The sequence below is a fragment of the Syngnathus scovelli genome, chromosome 3 (assembly GCF_024217435.2).
Source record: "Syngnathus scovelli strain Florida chromosome 3, RoL_Ssco_1.2, whole genome shotgun sequence".
Lineage (NCBI taxonomy): Eukaryota > Metazoa > Chordata > Actinopteri > Syngnathiformes > Syngnathidae > Syngnathus > Syngnathus scovelli.
In genome coordinates, this window is record NC_090849.1 from 20,670,246 (window position 1) to 20,690,812 (window position 20,567).

General features: G+C 47.0%; 3 protein-coding genes across 8 annotated transcripts in view; 1 reads left to right on the forward strand and 2 right to left on the reverse strand.

Annotated features, from left to right (window-relative positions):
• LOC125993954 (lymphocyte antigen 75-like) overlaps positions 1-20,567 on the forward strand; it is a 278,014-nt gene that overhangs the window by 189,783 nt on the left and 67,664 nt on the right. The gene's annotated exons all lie outside the window — the stretch shown is intronic.
• Positions 359-15,306, reverse strand: gak (cyclin G associated kinase). The gene is made up of 29 exons (XM_049763020.2): positions 14,916-15,306; positions 13,612-13,673; positions 13,441-13,500; positions 13,252-13,366; positions 12,555-12,697; positions 12,197-12,322; positions 10,947-11,036; positions 10,528-10,663; positions 10,352-10,464; positions 9,117-9,222; positions 8,681-8,798; positions 7,804-7,853; positions 7,572-7,720; positions 7,357-7,479; positions 7,152-7,285; positions 6,884-7,078; positions 6,681-6,798; positions 6,250-6,329; positions 5,853-6,046; positions 5,560-5,718; positions 5,316-5,482; positions 4,686-4,890; positions 4,233-4,406; positions 4,035-4,169; positions 3,848-3,934; positions 3,427-3,696; positions 3,190-3,338; positions 2,733-2,909; positions 359-2,033 (listed from the first exon to the last, which is right to left on the reverse strand). The coding sequence occupies exons 1-29, from the start codon at positions 15,055-15,057 to the stop codon at positions 1,932-1,934; spliced, it is 3,879 nt and encodes a 1,292-aa protein (XP_049618977.1). The 5' UTR covers positions 15,058-15,306; the 3' UTR covers positions 359-1,931.
• znrf3 (zinc and ring finger 3) overlaps positions 16,231-20,567 on the reverse strand; it is a 32,864-nt gene continuing 28,527 nt past the window's right edge. The window contains exons 5-8 of one of the 2 annotated variants that reach the window (XM_049763123.2): positions 20,341-20,448; positions 20,035-20,205; positions 19,508-19,610; positions 16,231-19,309 (exon numbers count right to left, since the gene is read on the reverse strand). In XM_049763123.2, the coding sequence (XP_049619080.1) occupies positions 17,814-19,309; positions 19,508-19,610; positions 20,035-20,205; positions 20,341-20,448 (1,878 nt within the window). In that variant the 3' untranslated portion in view covers positions 16,231-17,813. Of the gene's footprint in view, positions 19,310-19,507; positions 19,611-20,034; positions 20,206-20,340; positions 20,452-20,567 lie in introns of both variants that reach the window. The other variant, XM_049763122.2, reaches the window with a different exon arrangement.

Genomic DNA, 20,567 nt, shown 5'->3' on the forward strand with positions numbered 1-20,567 from the left:
GGCTTAGCGTCTTGATCCTTGGCATCTTTAAGTTCTCATCATTGAAAAAGTCACCCGTCAAGCCTGAGTTGGTGAGATGGTCCACATTTGATGGGGTCAGAGGTGACATCTGGGTCCTTATCACCTTTTCCCACACGGCTTTGCACAAAGAAGCTTGCAAGAGCTTCCGAACGTACGTTTCCTTGTAAGCGATGCCAACGTATTCGCTCACAAATGGACAAAAACACTTTTGTCTTCCAATACATGAACTGCAACAGTTGACAGAGTATTATAAATAAAGATGTTAGTTAATTAGCTACGTACCATGAAGCTCAGTTCAAGTAAAACGTGACTGAAAATGTCGGTTTGTTACAAAAAATTCTTTTTGCCGTCAGAACTTTTAATGTTTTTTCATACATTCATATTCTCTTGTTATGACAATTTGATCCAGTAAAACACTGTATTGATGATTTCCATTCTTAAACTTACAATCATACTGGAAACACAAATTTAAAAATCTCAACAAAAAAGGAAGTAAAAAAAGAAAAGAAAAGAAAGATATGACAAGATAGGATATATATTTCTATATTCATGTTTTGTAAAAAGCATATTTATAACCTTTGGGAAAAATCAAAGTGGTCCCCCATACACCCTCTAATATATTATCATATGAAAATCTAATTGATGATTTTTTTCCAACTCTAATTTTTTTTTAATCAGGCACCAATAGAATGCAAAAAATAAACTGACAAATAATAATAATAATAAATAAGTGATTGGATTGGTCCTTGAGGTAAAAATGTGAACTAAAACGACGTCAACTAACAACAGTGTGATGTTATAAAACACGTACTCCCGCACGGATCTGTCACTCGAATGTCATCTTCACAAAGTCAAGAGATGGATGTTTTGTATTTACAATATTTATGCACACAATGGACCCTTCTGAAATATGAAAAGCGAATCACACATCATGTTATGGTTGATCTATGTCATTCAAAAAACATCAGCCACGCCCGTTCACGAGTTAGCAAGAGATGCCAACAAGAGCGAGCTCCTGTCCAACATTCAGTGTACGTGGTTAGCAGTACGCCGTGCTACTTTGCCAACTTCACATTGTCATTCTTGGGAGGCATAGCTCCCAACTCAAGGCTTTGCCCTGTCAAAAGTAGCCTGACTGTTAATTAGAGTGCATGTGGTCGGCTGTTAATTGCTTCATCGTCAGAGTGCATCGAAAAAACCCGATTGTTGCGGTGCGCCATTTAGGAAAGCATGATGCTAACTGGATGCACACCTCCTTCATTATTTGTCACATTACGCTAACTATAAGCCGGATTGTTGAGGTGTAAGTAGTTAGCGGTAGCGCTAATGGAATGTTCGTCACTCTATCGCTAATGGCCTTATTATGAGCGGTTAGTCACGTAGCATAGCACGATTGGGACGGCTGTAGTAATAATAATAATAAAAAAAAAGAGCACTTTTGTTGTGGGTCTGTTTTGTCAGAAAGTACCACTAGACTAACTAGCGTGAGTATGTGGCGTGTGTGTTTCACAATAGTGACTGGCAGACAAATCACATTGTTTGGCAGCCATTTTGAAGGCTTGTCTACAATACTGACAGGCACCAACAAAGCATCTCCGTTTGTAAAATCCATTCGGATTTCTCAGCATTCGGAAATTCCTCGCTCTTTTCACCATTCCTTGAATGTTGCAGAGCGTCAACGGTGTTGTTTTTTCGTTTGTATTTCCACAGACGTAGCAAGTGTACTTGGGGAGATTGTGAAGTGGAGTGAAAGACGGGCAGTGCAAAAAAATACAAAACAAAAGAAAAACAAAGAAGGCCCAATGTGGGCTCAGTCCCGTCCAATCATGCCCCGCGGGGTTAGATATATCTGTTCACAATGCAGTCCTCAGCCGGACCGTCTTTTTGTGTCACTTTTGTTGTCTTTTCTACTAAAAGAGGGCTTTGGATCCCTGGTTCTCGAACTCTGACCAGGCATCATTCAGCTCCATGAAGATCATCTTCGCGTAGTCCTCGTACGGCTTGCCAGTTGCCTGCGGGGTGATTCCGTTGATTCAAAAAGAGAGAGGAAGAGACAAAACAGGATTGAATGAATGCTTGTCATTAGAGGGGAAACAATTATCCGATTAACCCACAGCTAATCAAATGAACTGTTGATAAAGATGCATGGACCTTGCTTAATTTCAAATGGCCCAACCCCCTGAATTTCAACCTCTCATAAGGTTCACGTTTTGAGATTTCTGCCGTCTTCCATTAGAGCAGACTGATTTGCGTTGTTTTTCTTTCTTTCAAAATGAAACATGGGCAAAAAAATCTTCTTTTGGTTTACTATACAGAGTCAACCTTTTGACCCTTTTTCACCCCTGATGGATTTCTTACCAACCAAACCAGTAACTGCGTCATCGTCAATGTCCTGTTTTTGAGCAAAGGGATCTTTCTTTTAAAAATCAGAATTCACAATCAAATTTGACCAACATTCAGGCCGCTCTGTATTTCTGTAAACTACCATTTTTGGGCGCTGCTAAAACCATTTGTTACAGCCGTTACCAACGCTGTATCATGAGCTCCTTGTGGGCATTTTATTTTTGTATTTGTGTCTTGGATTAATTGTCTCGTTCAATGAACGGCTCTAAGTCTTCCCAACTTGCTCAGCTTAGTCAAAAAGGGGCACTCGCAAGTCTAGGGTCCATTGCAGGTCTCACGGCACGATACGTATTGTGTCCAAAGCGCACCTTATCTGGATGGACCACCAGGACGGCCTTCCTGTAGAACTTCTTCACCTGGTCGGGCGTCACCAGGTCGGCCATACCCACGGGCCTCCAGCGGCTCTCGCCCTCCCACAGCACCGTGTGCAGCGTGGACAGCAGCGCGCGGATGTTCCTCTCCTTGCCCTCGATCCAGTCTAAGATCTAAGAGGAGGGAGGTCAAGAGTCATTGGAAGGCACGTGACTGAGCCAAAGAGAACTTCAAACTCAAAGTTACGAACTGAAACAAAGAATACAAAGACATTTGCCAATGGATGGTCCCTTTTCAAATTTTCCAAAAGTTTCCAAGAGGTTTTGCATGCCTGAAAAAGGAGGTCGCGTTATTGCAGTGCGCCGGAAATTCCGTTACATCTCGGTCGTTGTCAAAGGTTTTGAATCCACGTTTCCTTCTCAATCGAAAGTCACTCGGGAAGGGAAATTGTACCTGCAGTTTAAGCGGATCCATTTCCTTTGTGAGCTCCTGCCTCCTCATTTCGGCGATGGTCCTGGGCCCTTTTTTATCCATCTTGGAGGAGAATCCCTGAGTGGACAGCAGGTCCCCAAAGTCGTCCTCCTTGACTTTGGGCTTGGGGCCTGCGTGACGGCAACGCAAGCGGCGAGAAAGAAATATTTTCAGGGCACATTGGCGGCACACGCGCCAAACGTGACGGCGGGGAACTACCGAATCCCGGAGGCCGAACGCCTCTCTCCTCGCGACCCCCGATGACGCTGGGGAAGTTGAGGTTGTAGTTGGCCTTGGTGGTCTGAGGGCCAGCGCCCTGGGGGGGCGCAGACGCTTTGGACGCAGAGCCGGGACCCGACTGCCAGGTCTTGTTGTGGCCCTGGGGGGCTTTGCCAGCTTGCCAGGACGCTGGACCTTGAGGCTTAGCCGAACTTGAAGAGGAGGGCGGTGGAGCCTTGCTAGGCTTGGAGAAGTTACCAGTGGTCGAACCTGGAACAAATGCATCACGTTCAATTTTTGGGGGGCGTATTCATTTTGGAGTAAATCCTATTTTACTTGCAGTTCCCACATCTTGGATATTCAAATCAAGGGGACATGGATAAGCGCTTTGGAAAGTGGATGGATGGATGCTAACACTTACTTGATAAATTGGAGCTTAAATTCCCCAAATCAGCAAAGGGATCGAATGTCTGAGACTTGGCCTTGGACATGGAAGACATACTCGAAGCTACGAGCACACGAATACGGGAAGTTAGTCCCCGCCCCTCAAAACAAAAGGAAAAAAAAAAAACTAGCTGATGTATTCTCATACATTAGGTGTTTTTTACCTGTGCTGACATAGGCGGGCCTGGCAGTGGAGTTCATGGCCGCCGACGTGCTGGCTGCCCAGCTCTCCCACCCGCCCAAGAGGTCTGGGTGACTGGCCGACGATGTCATCTTGGGAGCATTGTTACCTAATTGATCTGACAGCAAACACAAATAGGAACACGCCGGCATCATGCGCCAAAGGAACGGGCGTCACTCACTCAGGTTCAAGAGGCTGGCGTTGGAAGCGGAAGCGGCTTTGCTCGGCACCGAACTCTCAGAACCCATCAAGTCCCCAAACAGGTCGGGGCCAGAGGCCTGCCGGGATGAGCCCACGCTGGAGCCCACGCCGGAGCTGGAGCCCATCCCAAACGGGTCGAACGGGTCGCTTGTGGCTGCCCAAAAACACACACACGGTGCCTTGCATATTTACTGGACCGACAAATCCCAAAAAGGTCGGTATCAGTCCGACACCCCCGCTTTCGATAATTGCACATCCCTATATTGAACAAAATATCAATCAATGGGAGTTCAAACCAAAATTTGCCAGCACAACGTCATGCAAAATTAAGTGTAAAAAAGAGGCATCTAAAACTACATAAGCCGGGAGTTCAAATGACTTTTATGCCTGAAATCTTGTAATTCAACCCAAATGTTCTCACAAAGATGCTTACGTTTGGAGCTGCTAAAGAACAAGTCCTCCTGGGTTGCCGTCGTGTGTTCGGCAGGTGGTGCAAACAGGTCGTTGAGAAGGTCGCCATGGCTAGATGAGGCCTTCAGGCCAGCGGCGGTCGTCGGCGGCGCTTGGAGTTCGGAGTTCAAACCTAAGAGATCGGCTGTGTTGTCGGCGGGTGAGTCCTCGGGAGATGGGATTGGAGTCTGGGAGGGAGGGGGGGTGCATTAGCTTCTCATGCTAGCAAACAATATGCTTACACTGCTATGAATACTTAATTTGTTCTGACGGGTGCCAGCCAATCGTAGAGCACACAGAGACCAAAAACCACGGGCAATTTGGAGCTCTCAATCTGCCTACCGTGCATGTTTTTGGAGAAAACTGGAGTGCCCAGAGGAAACCCACGCGGGCACAGGAAGAACATACAAATTCCACATGGTGAGGGCAGGAATGGAACCCTGCATTCTGAACTGTGAGGTGGACGTGCTAAGCAGTGCCACCCTTCCATTACAATCAAGGTTGATGTTGATTCCACAACGTTTAGATTTGGACCATCTGTGACTGGTGTGGAGCGTGAAGCTGCAAAGTGCTACGTTAGCTTCTCCCCGGAAAGCCTCAATATTTTGCGTACCTGGAAGTCGGCGTCGAAGAGCGGCTCGCTGTTATCCCGCGCCGGAGGCTCCCCGCTGTGGGTCGAGCACGAGTAGGACTCTCCTTCCGACTGGTCACTCAGATCTTCCAGCTCATTCGAGGACCCGCCCGTTTGGATGCCCGATGTGTCTAGAGGCCCGCCGACATCTGACAGACACACACAGACAGGCTTATGAACAATTCAAAGTGTAGAAGCTTTTAAAGCACATGGAATGACCTCGCACCTTCCCAGTCCAGCGTCTGGAAGAAGTTGTTGGCGCCGGTGTCGCTGCTCACGGGAGAGTCCGTTTCCGAGGCGGTCGAGCTTTGCGAGGCTTGCTGAGGCGGTTGACCGGCGTCATAGAACGCAGAGGATCCCGGCTGACGTGGCAGTTCCGGTTTACCTGCAGATCGTGAAAGGTGAGCAAATTCTTTCATTCTTCTACTACACGGCTCTTTCGACGTTAAATTGGTCCAAAAATGGCCAGCAGAGTTGAAAAACAACGTTGCTTCCAAAAGGTGGAATAGCGCCATCTACCAAATTTGCTGAGGATCTCTTGCTGCTCGTCGCGGGACGAAAAGAGGATCTTGGGGTTGAGGCCCTTGGTTTGAAAGCTGTCCCACGGCAGAGTCTTGGCGCTGGCTCGGTCCCGGGGCTCCACGTCAATGTCCAGGTTGACCTGGAACAAGTCCGGATATTTCTCCTGGATGTCGCAGGCGTCCAGGTCGTATCTGCCGGAAAGCAATGTCACGGCAGAAGAACAAAGATGCATTTTGTTGGGATCAAAAAGTCAAAGTTTTGAGATTAGAGACATTTCTCCCGTTACTCAGAACGAACCCTGCGGCAATAGTTTGTGTGATTTTTTTTTCCTTTTAATTTTCTGGTGCAAAATAAGAAAACGTTTCAACATAAAAAAAAGAAAATACTGACTTACTTGGCAAACTTCACAGTGGTAGCATTTCTGGGCACAAAGCCTGTGTGGAACTGGATCTGGAACATTTTCATGGAGGCCATCTGAAACAGCAAACGCAGAATATAAATGACTCCACCGAGGACGACAGATTGTTTTGGAAATTCCGCCACTGGGAGCGGCTTTCACCGAGGAAGATACGACGACGCTGGATCAAAAAGTATCAACGACCCTGCCGTCTTGCTTGGAAGTGCACACGTTCCAAAAAAGAAGTTTGCCCAAGGGATAAAAAAATGTGTTCATCATAACGGGACCAAAAAACTCTTTAGCGGAGGTACCGAATTTATTCTAATTATCGCCCATATTCTAATAATCGCCCAGTGTGTGTTAGCAAAAAGTGTTCTCTATTAATCGCCCTGGGCGATAATTAGACTAAATACGGTATTCATTCTTGCCTTGGCCTGCAGACGTCCTCCCAGCGTGGACCTGGCGTGGTAGATCACCACCAGCACGTCTCCTTGGACGGTCACGTTGAGAGGAATCTCCGCTCGTCCGTCCTCCATTTTAAAATCCCTGTAAATGGAACATGAGCTTCACACTGCTGAAACATTTGATTCCATTTCATGCTTGCTTGAAAAGAAACCAAACGCAGACATACTTCATCCGGTCATACTCCTGCGAGGTGGTGAGGACCCTCTCGTCGCCGACGTAGACCTCGCAGAAGGGCCGACAGCCATTGCGCTGCTTGTTAAACAGCGGCACGGGCGTCATGGTGATGGCGTGGATGAGAACGGGCTTGCCGTGCGGGACGATGGGCTCCTCCGCCATCATGTCGCACATGTACTCGATGTACCTGCGCAAATCAGCCGGCTGTCACGGCGCCGTAACGGAAAGGGGACACAAACGCGGGGCGGCGGTGGCACCACCTCTTGTGAGATGGGGCTATACCGGGCGGGCACCGCTTCATGGAGAACATGTAGACGGCCGCTTCGGCCGTGGTGAAGAGGCGGCAGAAGCACAGGAAGGAGCAAACGGCCACGGCGGACGCTGCCCTGCCGTCCTGCGGTAAAAACAGACGACGCTGCACACAAAAGGCAAGAGCAGCGCGGCCACCTTCTGGCGCCTGCTTACCAGGCAGTGGACCACGCAGATGTTCCTCTGGTCCTGCTTGAGCCACTGGTGCATGTTCTTACACACGCTGTACAGACTGCGCAGGTGGGGAGAGCGGCGAACCTGCCAGTTGCATTCCGAGACCTAGGCCGGGAAAACACGGAACAATCGACATCAACCAACTTGTCTATTAATCGACAAAATAATCGACAGCAGAGCTTGCGCAGGCTGCCCACCCGATTGTGGAAGCGGGACGGCCTGTAGGAGCGCCTGGAGAGGTTGTAGACGGCGTAGTGTCCCGGGTGCCGCGAATCCAGAAATAGGCGCACGTCCTCGATATTATTCTTTATAGCAGACTCCACCCCTTCGGCCGGGAAAGACATGACTGCATACAGATGCAAACTTTACTTGTGAGACGAAAAAAGGGACGGAAATATTGAACAGGTGAGTTCCCGACCGAAAACTAACCTGCTATTCTCGAGGTGATGTAGGAGATATCTAGGTCACCTTTGGCGTAGCTGTAAAACAAAGGGCAGGGTCGCAGAGGTGGACAAAAAAAAAAAAAAGTGCTTCAAACATCCTCCCTGCATATGACCGCGACAGCCATATTAAGTAACACACTGCGGGTCAAAGTGACCCGTTTTAAAGCCGGACAACTGGCCCGGCACTCCCAATACATTGCGAGTCAAAGGAACCCGAGTTCAGGTCATCGCGAAACGTGGACATCCAGAGGCATAATTCTCGTTTTGCCGGTTGTCAGGAGTACAAATAATGCACCCGGGTCACTTTGACCGTGGACATATTTCAAATTGTAAAATGTCTTTTAACCGGGTCAGTTTGAAAGTTAGCATGACGTGGAGTTAGGACACTGCTTGGTTAGCAATCATTCATGCATTGACGCACGTCTCTTCTTCGTCTTGAGGGGAGGCACATTATGCCGCTTCAAATCAAATGACAAAAACAGCAAACGATTGATCCTCGTTATGATTGCGGAGCACGCGCAAATTAGCAGTTATTTTGCAGACAATACAAATGCAGCAGAGTTGAACTAAATCAAACACACGCTCGGACTACAGGAGCTTGGCCGAGGCTCAATGTTTACCTTGGGTTGCTAGCAGATGAAGACATGGTGAGGGATTGAACGGAGAGAAAAAAGGAAAAACAAATAACACAAAATGACCAAAACAAATACCAAGGGTGAAAAACAATGAATTCATCCAAACAGAAGGAGAACAGTGGAAAACCTTCAGACTTTGATTTGCACTCTGGCATAAGGAGCCGGGAGGAAATAGTGGCGGCGACGTCCATGTTAGATCGGTCGATAAAAGACAAACAAGCATCTTACCTGGCTACGGACTGGATAACCTTGGAGGAGGTATCCTTGATGTTAGTCAGGAAGCGCTCGGTTCCTCCCTTGAGGATGTCCAGGAAGCCGCTACCCGACTGGTCGGGATCGTAAATGCCTTTATCGTATGAGTTTAGGGAAAATGTGGGCAAAATTATCAAACCAATCTCTTACTTATTATTAGCATGACAATGGTGTACAGTCTAAATGCATTTTTTTTCACCAAATAGACAACATGTCAAAGAAACTAGTTTTAGCGATTTATCAATTAGCAATTTATACAAAGAGTTTTTATTTGTATAGATTTGATTATTTATAAATGAGTAGACCCAACAAGTGCCACGCCTACAAGCAGACCGTCTATCATCCCCATCACCATAGAAAGCATTTAAAAACAATTCTAAATCCCATTATGGACAAAAGAAATAGCGCTCACCTGCATTGTTGTGTTGTATCTGCGAGGGGGCCGTGACCGCCGTCGCCGCCGTCGATGCTGCCGCCGCCGCCCCGTTACTTCCGAACCCTCCATTCTGCTCCAGGAGCTGCAGACATTCATATCCGTCATACATGGGACGCCAGCAGTAGTAGGCAGTCAACATCATGCCCTTCCAAAAGTTTCTTTCAACGCTAACAAAATCCCGAGACGACGATCGGCGCTATCTACTCCGCTTTCCTTGCACTCGACCGTGTCGTCGAAGGAAGTTCATGAGGAGGCGGAGGACAATAATCTTCTTACGGGCAGCAGGGAAACCCCTTAACGCTAATCAGATTAGCCTTCTTCCCTTCGAAGGAAGCGGCTACGGACAGAATCGGGAGCTGGAAAGTAGCGTTTCTCAAAACGAGGCCCGCGAGTCGCAAAACAGAGTGGCGCCTCCACACACCAGTGACCCCATTTAGCAATTTTCCAACATAAAAATTAGAAGCAAACAACCGCCTCATTTTGCGTCGTCTAAATCTGTTCAGCTCAATCAAAATTGGGGTCTTTAAGCAGCTGATCTCAGAACACAAATAGTAGAGCAACATATTTAAATAAACAGGCATATATTCTTTATCCTCGATGATGGACAAATAATAAAAAGACAAAATAGTGTCTAATCCGCACGCACCAGAAAGAGTCGCTTCATGCCCATAGAACTGAGCAAAAATGTGGTACAAATGTTTCATTCTATGTCCTTTCAGTAGCTTCTCCTCAAATTTGTTTTTTCTTGAGTTAAAATGTGATTCGATAATTAATGCAATTTTTTTTTTTTTTTTTTAAATATGGACCTTCTATTGTGCTCATTTTTACGGGAACCCTTCAGTAGAGTTATTTATATAGACGGACGGCCCCTATCAATTATCTAAGCTTACGACTGAGTATATAATGGCTACAAAGTGGAGGCTTTCTGACCTTTAAATCAGCTTAACATAAATGGCAACTTTGGTGGAGGATTTGCTCATTAATGAAGTGGCATAATTTGGGATAAGGATCGTGGCTCAACTGCTAAATGTGAGGCACCATGCCGAGCGGGCGTGAAGACGGGGGTTCGAGCGGGGATTTATTTGCATTTCAATCGGTGCGACGATTCAAGCGTGCTTCCATGTTGGTGACAAATGACTTTGCTGATTTGCTAACAAGTGCAACGTCCGAACAAAAATGAATGAGCGACCATTCCGAAAAGGTGACACTACCTCTGTGATGGGAGACTTGGGGTTGACGTTTCGGGCCGCCGCTATTTCCTGAAGCTGGTTGACCACTTCTGTGATGGAGAGCCGCTCCCCAGGGTTCACTTTCAACATGGAGCCTGCAAAGGAAGAGGGGTACTGCCACGTGCTTCCAGTACCGACTCTAGACGCGGCGCACTTACGAATGAGATTGTGGTAGACTGTGTACTTGGTGTCGTTCTGCGGCACGGAGTACTTCCCGTTGACGATCTGCAGCTTGGCGCCTTCCTCGAACGGGTGTTGCTTGAAACACAACAGGTAGAGGATGCAGCCCAGGGCCTGTATGGGGCAGGAAAAATTAGGCATGGGGAATTCATTGATTACTCATGTATCCGCTTCCTTGCTGATTGTCGTAGGGTGGGATACAAATTTGCTTCAAATGGATGGATGGATGGATGGATGGATGGATGGATGGATGGATGGATGGATGGATGGATGGATGGATGGATGGATGGATGGATGGATGGATGGATGGATGGATGGATGGATGGATGGATGGATGGATGGCATCTGTTGGTTTTGTGCTCAGGTGATTAAACACAAGGTAAAACGGAGGTCTGACCCAGATGTCTTGCTTCTCATTGATGGGATAGTTGGAGTACAGGTCGATCATTTCCGGTGTGCGGTATGCCGGAGTGGTGTTCCTTGTGATCTACGGACAGACAGGCAGACAAACAGACGTGTGTACGCGCACACATGAACACACACAGGTACACACTGTAAGGTTGCTAAATCCAAAGCAACTGCTCCAGAAGACTTCAGCTCAGAGAGCCACACGGTCGTCTTTACTTAGACCTAGCATATGTAAAATCAATCCAATCAAATTCAGCAAAGGTAACTGCTAACAAATAGCAAAAATGGTGAGGTGGAAATCAAAGGCCAAAGTCCTGACTGAGGGGAACAACGCGAGGTTAGAATGGTTTAACCGTGATGGTCCAATGAAAGCGCGTGTGTGTGTGTTATCAGCGTGACGGATGTGCGCACGTCTTAACAGGTTTACAAACACAATCTCGGGGCACATTTCGTTGTGGTCAAAGCCGCACAAAACATCATGGACCGCCCGCTCGGTTATTCAATCAACAGCGAGCCTGGTGCTTGTCAATGTGATTTCTCCTACGTGTACGGCGGTCATGAGGGAGGGGGGGAACTTCATGGTTATTTAATGGCAGCAAACGACCTTTTCTTTTCGTATACGTTTCCGAACTTGCAATCGGGGGAAAAAAAAACCCATATTTGGATATTTTTTCTTTCGGTCTTTTATTCTAATTGTAAGAAGTATACATAATCAAATATCTATGCCATACTAATAATACTATATATACACATTTTAGAATGTAAAAATAAATGACAAAATATATAGCAAAACTACGATCTAATAACTTAACGCATTGATTTAACTGAACAGATTAAATAATTATAAAGTATTAATTTAGAGCAAAACACAATACACTGCGGTACGATAAAATATGAAGTACTTATTTCATGAGACGGACATCTTTTGTATTTATAATTATGCGTGGATAATTATGAAGAGAGGGAAATACGATCTAAATTTAAACTTCAAAGTCATTTTTGAGTAGAAAAGGGTGTACTTAATAACAATTATTATTTTAATTAAAATTTTATTTTATTTTCTGTCTCAGCATTATTGTTAGGCTTAGAGTGCCACCTGCTGCTTTGCCATTCATATACTTGACCACCAATGCTTTTGAAGTGGACTTTGTTTTTTGGAATCAATTCGAGACTATCCCCAAACGTTGAATCAAAGTGCCGTTAAAATGTGGGCAAAGAAGCGTGAGGTCGCGCACGTACCTCGTCCTCCACCATGGACCTCTTCTGTGCCGACCAGCTGTAGTCGGGGTCGTGAGCCACGCTGGTGGCACTGCCAAAGTCGCACAGTTTGACGGTGCCTTGGTTACTAATCAGCAGGTTCTCAATCTGCAAGCGAGAGATGGCGACATGGCTCAAACCATCGTTAGGAATTACTAGTGATTCGCTCTACTGAGCAAAAATGACCACAACATACTTAGATAGGATTTTGACAAACAAAAAAAAAAAAAAAGGTCTTGTGTGTAGATTTGAAATTTTAAAAAATGATCAACTGTGGTCAGTTTCTTGAGATGTGCGACGCGGTGTGAGTGCAAAAGGTGATGTCATTGTTGAGGCCCACCTTGAGGTCTCTGTGGATGACATGGGGCTTCTGCTTGTGCAGGTGCTGCACGGCACGACACGTCTGGTAGAAAACTTTCAGCACCGTGTCGCAGGAGATGGGGGCGCGCTGCTCCACTCGCCGAAGGAAGTCCACCAGCTGGCCTGAGGGTGAGACCAAATGTTTGCAGGGTCCCCATTACCTTCTGTCTCAGTGGCGTTGAAACACAGTAGCAACACGCAGAAGACAGACAAAAATCTGTATTTGGCGTTTACTACCACCTACAGGACTGGAGAGGAACAGCAGACCATGAACGAGAGCAGCCCAAAGAAGAAGAGGATTGTTCTAGGTGTTATGGGACAACAATTTTTTTTATTTTTTTTTTTAATTCATGATATATTGTTTAAAATGCTCGGCAGAATTTTATTCCATCAAATATCGGAATTAAAAAAATACGGGTATAGAATACTGAGCTGTTGTGACCCATCTTCTTTGCGTAAATTCGTATGTATATATTATCCTGCCCCCCCTGGTGGCCCAGGCACAAACACAAGATGGCGCACCACGTCGATGCTGCAACGATTTGATGTTGTTTCATTCCAAACAGGAGATAAAAGTTGCCCTCGAAAGCAGTCATATTCAAACGTCAGAAAACGGGTGAAGGTTCAGCCAAGCCACAGACGGCCGGAAAAGAGGAAGTCACGACTAATGAACGTACCTTTGCAGAGTTCAGTGAGGATGAGGAACTCGGCCTGACCCGTGTCCGACTCCTCTTTGCCAATGGAGGCGGCAGAGCAGAACTGGACCACGTTGGGGTGCCCCGACAGCTTTTTCTGCAAAGGCCGACCGGGACAGTTTTTACAAACTTTGAATTTTCAGATTTCGAAAGTAAGGGTGGCGGGCGTACCATGAAGCAAATTTCCTGGATTATTTCCTTGTTCTTCTCATCTTCGTTGGACAAAAGTCGCTGGAGTAAAACCCAAAAGCAGAATTTGACATGTCACGCTCACAAGGTATAAAAGCGGAATGAATCCGGATTCAAACACGGAAGGCTTGTATTCAACAAGTTTCCTCTGACCTTCAGAGCGTAGTCTTTGCCACTGCTGACGTCTTGGGCTTCGTAGACAAATGCGAAGCCGCCTGCGGAAAGCACATTGTTAACGATTCTCCCCACTTTCTTCGTCGATGTTGCTTTAATTCTTCTGATTCTGATTTTTGGTTTCACTCCTATTCTTCATTATTGTTTTAATTCTTACCATTAGTCATTGTATTTTTTTAAATAAGAAAATTGGCCGTAATCTTCTCTTTTTTTCTTTTCTTTTTAACATGACCTGGTTGTGTTCGTTCCTTCTCTACATCTTTGTTACTTTAGATCTCACTCCATCTCACATAAATAAACTCTAAAATGCATTCACCCCAACCTTGTTGCTTTATTTCTTATCGTATTGAGTTGCGATAACCTTGCTTCTCTATTACTTGATTGATTGATTGATTGATTGATTGATTGATTGATTGATTGATTGATTGATTGAACTTTATTCATCCCACAGCAGGGAAATTCACTTGTCACAGCAGCGCACATGAGTGCAAGAATAATACGAGTGCAAGAATAAAACAAGGGCCAAAATTTCAAAAAAGGGTAAATAACAGACAAGGACAAACACAACTTTACTTTGTTATAGTTTCTTATTTGTGTTTGTCTATCTAGCCCTGGGATCGGCTACTTAAATGTTGGAGGGGCCCCCATTTTTTCTTCAGTGTTACTGGAGGGGCAGCATAGGATCACACATTCCCTAACCTGTTGAATGGCAGCGGGCTGCTAGTTGTCATCATCCCTGATCTAGCCTATAAAGGTCAGCTTTGGAGATGACATGTCTATTCTGTAGGACTTTTGAAGGAACCCTTAACAAAAAAGGGCTATGATTGACGATAGAGATGTTGGCAAAGCTTTTGTGTACTCAATTCAACATGATTCAATGGCTCCCAAATTCTAGGAGATGGTGTCCAAAGAATGTGAATGGCTGACTTATGTCCGGAATTAATCGTAGGTTGGGGAAGAAGGGAAAAAAAAAAAAAAAGAATCAGTTGAATTCGTTAACAGTGGAGCGCGAATATAAAGCTTCACTTTGCAGACAGCTAGATTTTCCTGCAAAACAAACATCATCAGCAGTTTGAAGTTCAAGTTGTCACGCAGTCCTGTTGGTAGACAGTCAAACCGATGCAATTGCACCAAAGTTTAATTTATTGCTGCATATCTACTTCAAATACGTGCTAACGTAACTGTCATTTACCGGCAACTGAATAAATTGTTAGCAAGTTAGCTTCCCGGCTGCGAGTTAGCACGAGTCCACTGTCAATGAACGAGAATGTGTATTCCTTTACCTTCCGCAATCACCCGCTTGATCCGCAGTTTCATGTCACCCAACTCGACCATCTGCCCCACAAAGTCATTCTGGTCCCGACTTGCCGCTCCGACCGAGCCGGGCCCGGCGAGGAAATCCAGCGCCGATTGGAACAGTGACATTTTGTCCAATTTTTCTTTTTTCTTTCAGCCTTCTTCTTCTTTCAAGGTGCACCAAACGGCCGACCAGGGACAGCTCAGGGTGTGGGGGACGTTGGCGACGCCGACGGAAGTCCGACCGGACTCGATGATAGATCGTTTAGAAGAGTTGAAAATCTGCTGACATTTTCTTCCTGTTGAGGTGTTGACGACGAAAGGCCGCAGCCATCACTCCATTCTAGCTAGAGACTACTTCCGGGATGCCTGGTGATGTCACGACACGAGCTGATCACGTGAGTGACCTATGGTCACGTGAGCGGAAGTAAGAAAAATCAAGATAAATCAGGGCTTGCTGATGGTGTATGCATAATCCTTTTTTATTTTTATTTTTAACCCTGAGATGCACTAATGACTTTAGCCTACACTCTTCCATAAGTGGGTCAAAAATGAACCATATTATGTGTTTTAAATGCCATTTTTGTAATTTTGGTTGAGAGTAATTCACTTCTATGATATTAGGTATTATATTTATGATCATACAGCAATGATTCAATAGTCAGAAGTGGAATCGAACCCGCACCCTCCTAACTGTGCTGCAGACGTGCTAACCAGTGCGCCACCAAACCGCTACCCACTTATGCATGTAAGGGTTAAAAGAAAATGATCACTTTCAAAAAAAAGGTTAGGGACTTGCATTTCTGGGTCGAGCTAGAGTCGGGTTTGTGTTCCTTTTTCTTTGTCTCCAAATTGACCTTTTTTATTAGGAAAATGACTGAGGAAAAGCTACTATATATCTTCATTCATGTAAATTATGACAAGATTTTAAAAAAGGTTTTTTTTTTTTTCAGTATGTACCCATCCATTTTCTGAATCACTTCTCCTCATGAGGGTCGCTATCCCAGCTGGCAGTAGGCGGGCGACACCCTGAACCGGTCGTCAGCCAATCGCAGGGCACACAGACAAACATTTGCACTCACACTCTCACCTACGAGTAATTTGGAGCGCTCAGCATGCATGTGTTTGGAATGTGGGAAGAAACCCACGCAGGCACGGGGAGAGCATGCAAACTCCACACACAGAAAGGGCGGAGCCAGAATCGAACCCGAACAATTTTGTGTGCCTTCAAAATGTGTTTGCATTGAATGAATGTGATGTGCCTTTTTTTTTTCTCAGCATCAAGACAGGACAAGGCAGGACTTCCTTGAATAAAAGTGTATATTTGACACACATCTTTGTACACTGGTAATTACAAAACAGTCTGCTACGCTACAAAAGTTTCTCAAATGTTTTTTTGTTGTTGTTTTGGTCAGAAGATTGAATCATCCCGTCTCAACTGTTGTGCAATTGTGAACACACGCGTATTTACAAAGTCTTACGCCCGTAAGTGATTTCCGTTGTCTCTCCGATAAACTCTGAACATAAGACATGGCTTTGAGATAAATATATTAGTAAATAAATATTCAGAGAACATATTTCCATTCATGAAATGCTTTTTTTGCTGTACACAAATATACACAAGGTTGATGTCGTAAAACATTCGCAAATGGGACTGACTGACGGACAAATAATTATACTCTTTCTTACATTTTTTTTTTTACAAAATATTCATTTGTACACAATTTCATCTTCTTAAGTGCTACAAACATGAAAAAAAACCACATTAAATAGTGACTCATGTACCCCCAAAAGACAACAGCAACAAATGTGTTCCGCCAGCATGCAGGTTTGCGATGCAAAAAGGCAACTTTTGGGGACGCCTGTCCTCTGCGCGTGCGTGCGTGCGTGTATTTCATAGAAACAGTATGGAAAGCAGTCTGCAGGACAAACAGAAAGGCATGAACGTGTATCGTATTTCAAATGCATTGTTTTCTTTTTGCTCCAACTTGTCAAAGTACAACAAGGAAGCCTTTTGACGTTGGATTTTTTGCTTTGGCCTTTTGGCGCAAGGCCGCTCATGGCCAAAACCCTTTGAGCACGGACTCCAGAGCCAAGCTCGCGTTTGTCCTCACCAGAAAGAAAATGCCTTTTAGCGCACGAGTAGGACGTGTTCAAATGACGATTGGAAACATTTTCTTTGTGCTGAAGACAAAACAACGTCGAAATGAGAAAACCGGCAAAAAAATAAGTCTGCTGGCCGCCAGTCGCACACAAGCGCACAAGCTAGCGTCCCGTTTCTGTCGTGCTAGTGAGGACAAAGAGCATACGAGGACCTTGTGCTGAATATCGAACAAATGCTCAAAGGGCTTTCGGAAACATCGTGGAAGGATTCTGACTGACTTTCTGCGGGTTTGGGTTTTAAGTCTCCAAAATTCATGTAAACGCGGTAACGTTTTAAAGATTCAGACCACAAAACCTCTTTCACTTAGCAACCCCAAATTGGTACAAATGGTCAATTCCATTGTGATTGAATATTTTCTCACTTTAACCAGTTTCAAGTGTTAAAAATAGCACACGACATGTATTTTTCCTCCACGTGGTTGACGTGGTGGCCAGCTCCGGTGGCAACAACACAATCACATCTTGCTTGTTTTGGTATCGCTACGACCGTACAAACTGGCTCGAAGCTCGGAAGGCAGTGTAAGATGCAGATGTCCAGCCCTCCTGGATGGCCGCTCGGACACGTTCACGAACATTTCGGTAGAAAGATCCACGTTCCTACACGACGACATTCACCGGAAACCAGCATTTGGGCAGACATCCCCAGGTTGTTTACGCAGCCGCATTCACCAGAAAGCAAGGCGACTGGAGGTTTCAACCGACCGGACAGTACCAAACACAATTCAGCCCTCAGTACTTCGGCCAGGAGTGTTTTCAGAGAGCTGCGGCGGAAACAAAGCCCTGGTCTCCTCGCTCTGAGGGTACGAGCCACCTCGGGTGTAGAAGTCGTCCTTATGCGCTTCCGACCACGTGGCGCCGGAGTCGGGCAAAAGGCTGCTTTCACAGTCACTGTCCTCGGGGATAATGGGTATTCGCTGGCTGAGTTCGCAACAGCCCTGTGCCGGTTGGGCCTCCGACTCGGCGTACTGCACGTTGACGGCGTAGTCCTCCGAATAGTGTCCCCTATGGACCTTCATCTCCTTGTAGAAACAGCAAGGAAGTCCTTCCGAAGAAGGGCGCGAGAAGTTCCCGGAGGGTCTCGAAAGTCCGGACGTCTGCTCCGAGTCTCGGGCCTTGGAGTCTGCTTTTTGGGGAAGCGCCTCGAAGCAGCAAGTGCACCCCGGCGCAGTTCCCGCCCCGAGGTCGCTCACCTGGGCCCCGACGTCCGCGGCGGGGGGTTCAGGGACGATGGTCTCCTCGGGTTCCAGTGATGAGCGACCGCTGCGGTTGGGCTCCAAGTTGCAGTTGGCCAGCCGGTCCCCGGAGTTGTAGGGAAGCTGGAGGCAATCGCGTCCCGAGGGTCCCACGGATGACGGCGTCGATTCCTCAGGGGCGGAGGGGCACGGCGCGGTCCCCGCCTCCGCCCTACAGGGGCTCTTGCTCCGGTAGACGTAGGGATCGTAGTCGCTGCTTAACGAGCTCCGGAAGGTGGAGCAGCTCCCGTACACTCCCTGGTTGCTGACTTCGGTGCAGTCCAACATGGAGTCGCTAGAGGAACAGTGGCACGGGCCCGAGCCGCCGCTGCTACTGTCGCTCCCGGGGCAGTCGGCCAGATAGCCGCTGCACGCCGAGCGGTGGCCGTGGTAGCAGCTCAGGCTGGAAGCGTCTGCCACCCTGGAGGACGCCGGAGCCATGTGGACCACGGCGGGGTACAAAAGCCCCTGCTGGAAGGCCCTCTTGTGGCCTTGACCCCCCTCGGGAGGCTGCTGGGGGAAAGTCAAGCCCTGGAAGTAGTAGTGCTGGTACATGGTTTCGTACTGGGAGAAACAGGCCGCCCGCGAGAAGTTGCGGCCGTGGAATTTGGGGCGTTTCAAAGCAGGCTGCTGGGAAGGCGGCGGCGGGGGCGCTTGGTAGGCGGGGGGTCCATGCTGCTCCAGGCCGCAGCGATGAGGGTTGAGGGAGTGGTCCAAGTGCAAGGCGGCGGGGTGGTAGCTCCGCAGAAAGGACGAGGCGGCTCGGGGCGGGTACAGGCCCGGAGGGTCGGGGTGCTGGTCCACCGTGAGCACGGTTATGGCGTTGCCGTGAAGGTCCACGCTGGTTCGGGTGGGGTAAGCCGTCACCTGGCCGGCTCGGTGCACTCTGCCGGGGTAGTGGACCGGCAGCACCACCCTCTGCTGCCGCCCGTGAAGCGGGTTGCCGGACTCCATGCAAGCGGGGCCTGCATTTCCCTTCTTTTGCTCTGTGGAGCCAAACAAACACACTTTAAACAAATGCGACGGGTCAAGCAATGCAATCCAATCGCTACGGGCTGCTTCATTTTTTTTTTTTTTCATTTATGACCTGGGAAGCATTTTAAACTGTGATGAAAATGCATACTGTTTTCTCCAAGACTTTCATTCCTACAAACAGCCAGCGGGTGAAGCACTGCAGAACTTACCGATGATGTTGTGTCTGCAGTGGGGACAGGTGTGATGCTGGAGCAACCAGGGGTCCACACATTTCTTGTGGAAGCGATGAGCACAAGGGATGACCCGCAACTCCTGCAGGGGTGGGAGGGGTAAAAATAATACGGTTAAAGAATCAAAGAAAATCGCTTACGTGAGGAGAGCTGCTTTTACTTTCCCAAAAAAAGAAGCAGTCCGGGTCTTGTATGCGTCTTATCAATTCAATTTGGTTCACCCACATGTATGTATTACCTCAATGAATGTTTGAGAAGAAGCAGTTGTAAAAAAAATAAAAATAGGAACACAAACATAGCCGTTTAAAGTTAAACACAACTGAATCGCAATAGACATCTTGATTGAAAAAATGCAAACAAAACTTGAAGCCGCTGCATCATTAGGCACAGCTTGAACATTTTATTCGCATCCCACTAGAGGGAGCCATTAGCGACGGCGCGCTTTATGTTGTCGTTTGATACTGATTGCCATTACTGTCACGGTTTTTGCCCCCCCCCCTGCGTACCTCTCCGTCGATGTACTTCTCCAGGCAGATGGCGCAGTCGGACGTGGAGCTGCTGCTAAGCGAGTCGGACGCCCCGCAGCTGCTCTCACGTGCCACTTTACCGCCTTTGGCCTTAAACTTGCGTGTCTCCATTTTGTCTAGTGCCTGGCTGGCCATCCTGTTCATGGAGCTCTGCGCACAAAAACAGACAGAGCAAAAAAAAAAACAAGGTCGGAATCGCAAAGCAGACATGTTACGACCTGCGAGGTCGTCTAAGCTGTGGTGTGTGGCGAAAGACAAAAACACAGAAGCGACGCACTCGCCTACCTGACTCCTCCTCTGCTTGAGCTTGATCTTGACAAGCAGGATGAGGCAGACGAGCGACACCACCACGAAGAAGGCCAGGAAGATGCCCATGTCAAAGTACTCGGTGGGCTGCTGCGCAACGCCACCCGCCATAGCAAGAAAGTGCAAAAATTAGCATCAATGTGGAAATATTGCCCAAAATTCAGTGCACATGGGAGGAGCGTGTTGTTTTTTTTTTCTTCTTCTTC

Excerpts from the sequence above, each read along its gene's own strand:
- gak (XM_049763020.2), bottom strand. The coding sequence starts at position 15,057 with ATGTCACTGTTCCAATCGGCGCTGGATTTCCTCGCCGGGCCCGGCTCG. Across the intron at positions 13,674-14,915 it reads CAAGCGGGTGATTGCGGAAG|GCGGCTTCGCATTTGTCTAC; the intron begins GTAAAGGAATAC and ends TGCTTTCCGCAG. Across the intron at positions 4,891-5,315 it reads TCTTCGACGCCGACTTCCAG|ACTCCAATCCCATCTCCCGA; the intron begins GTACGCAAAATA and ends CCTCCCTCCCAG.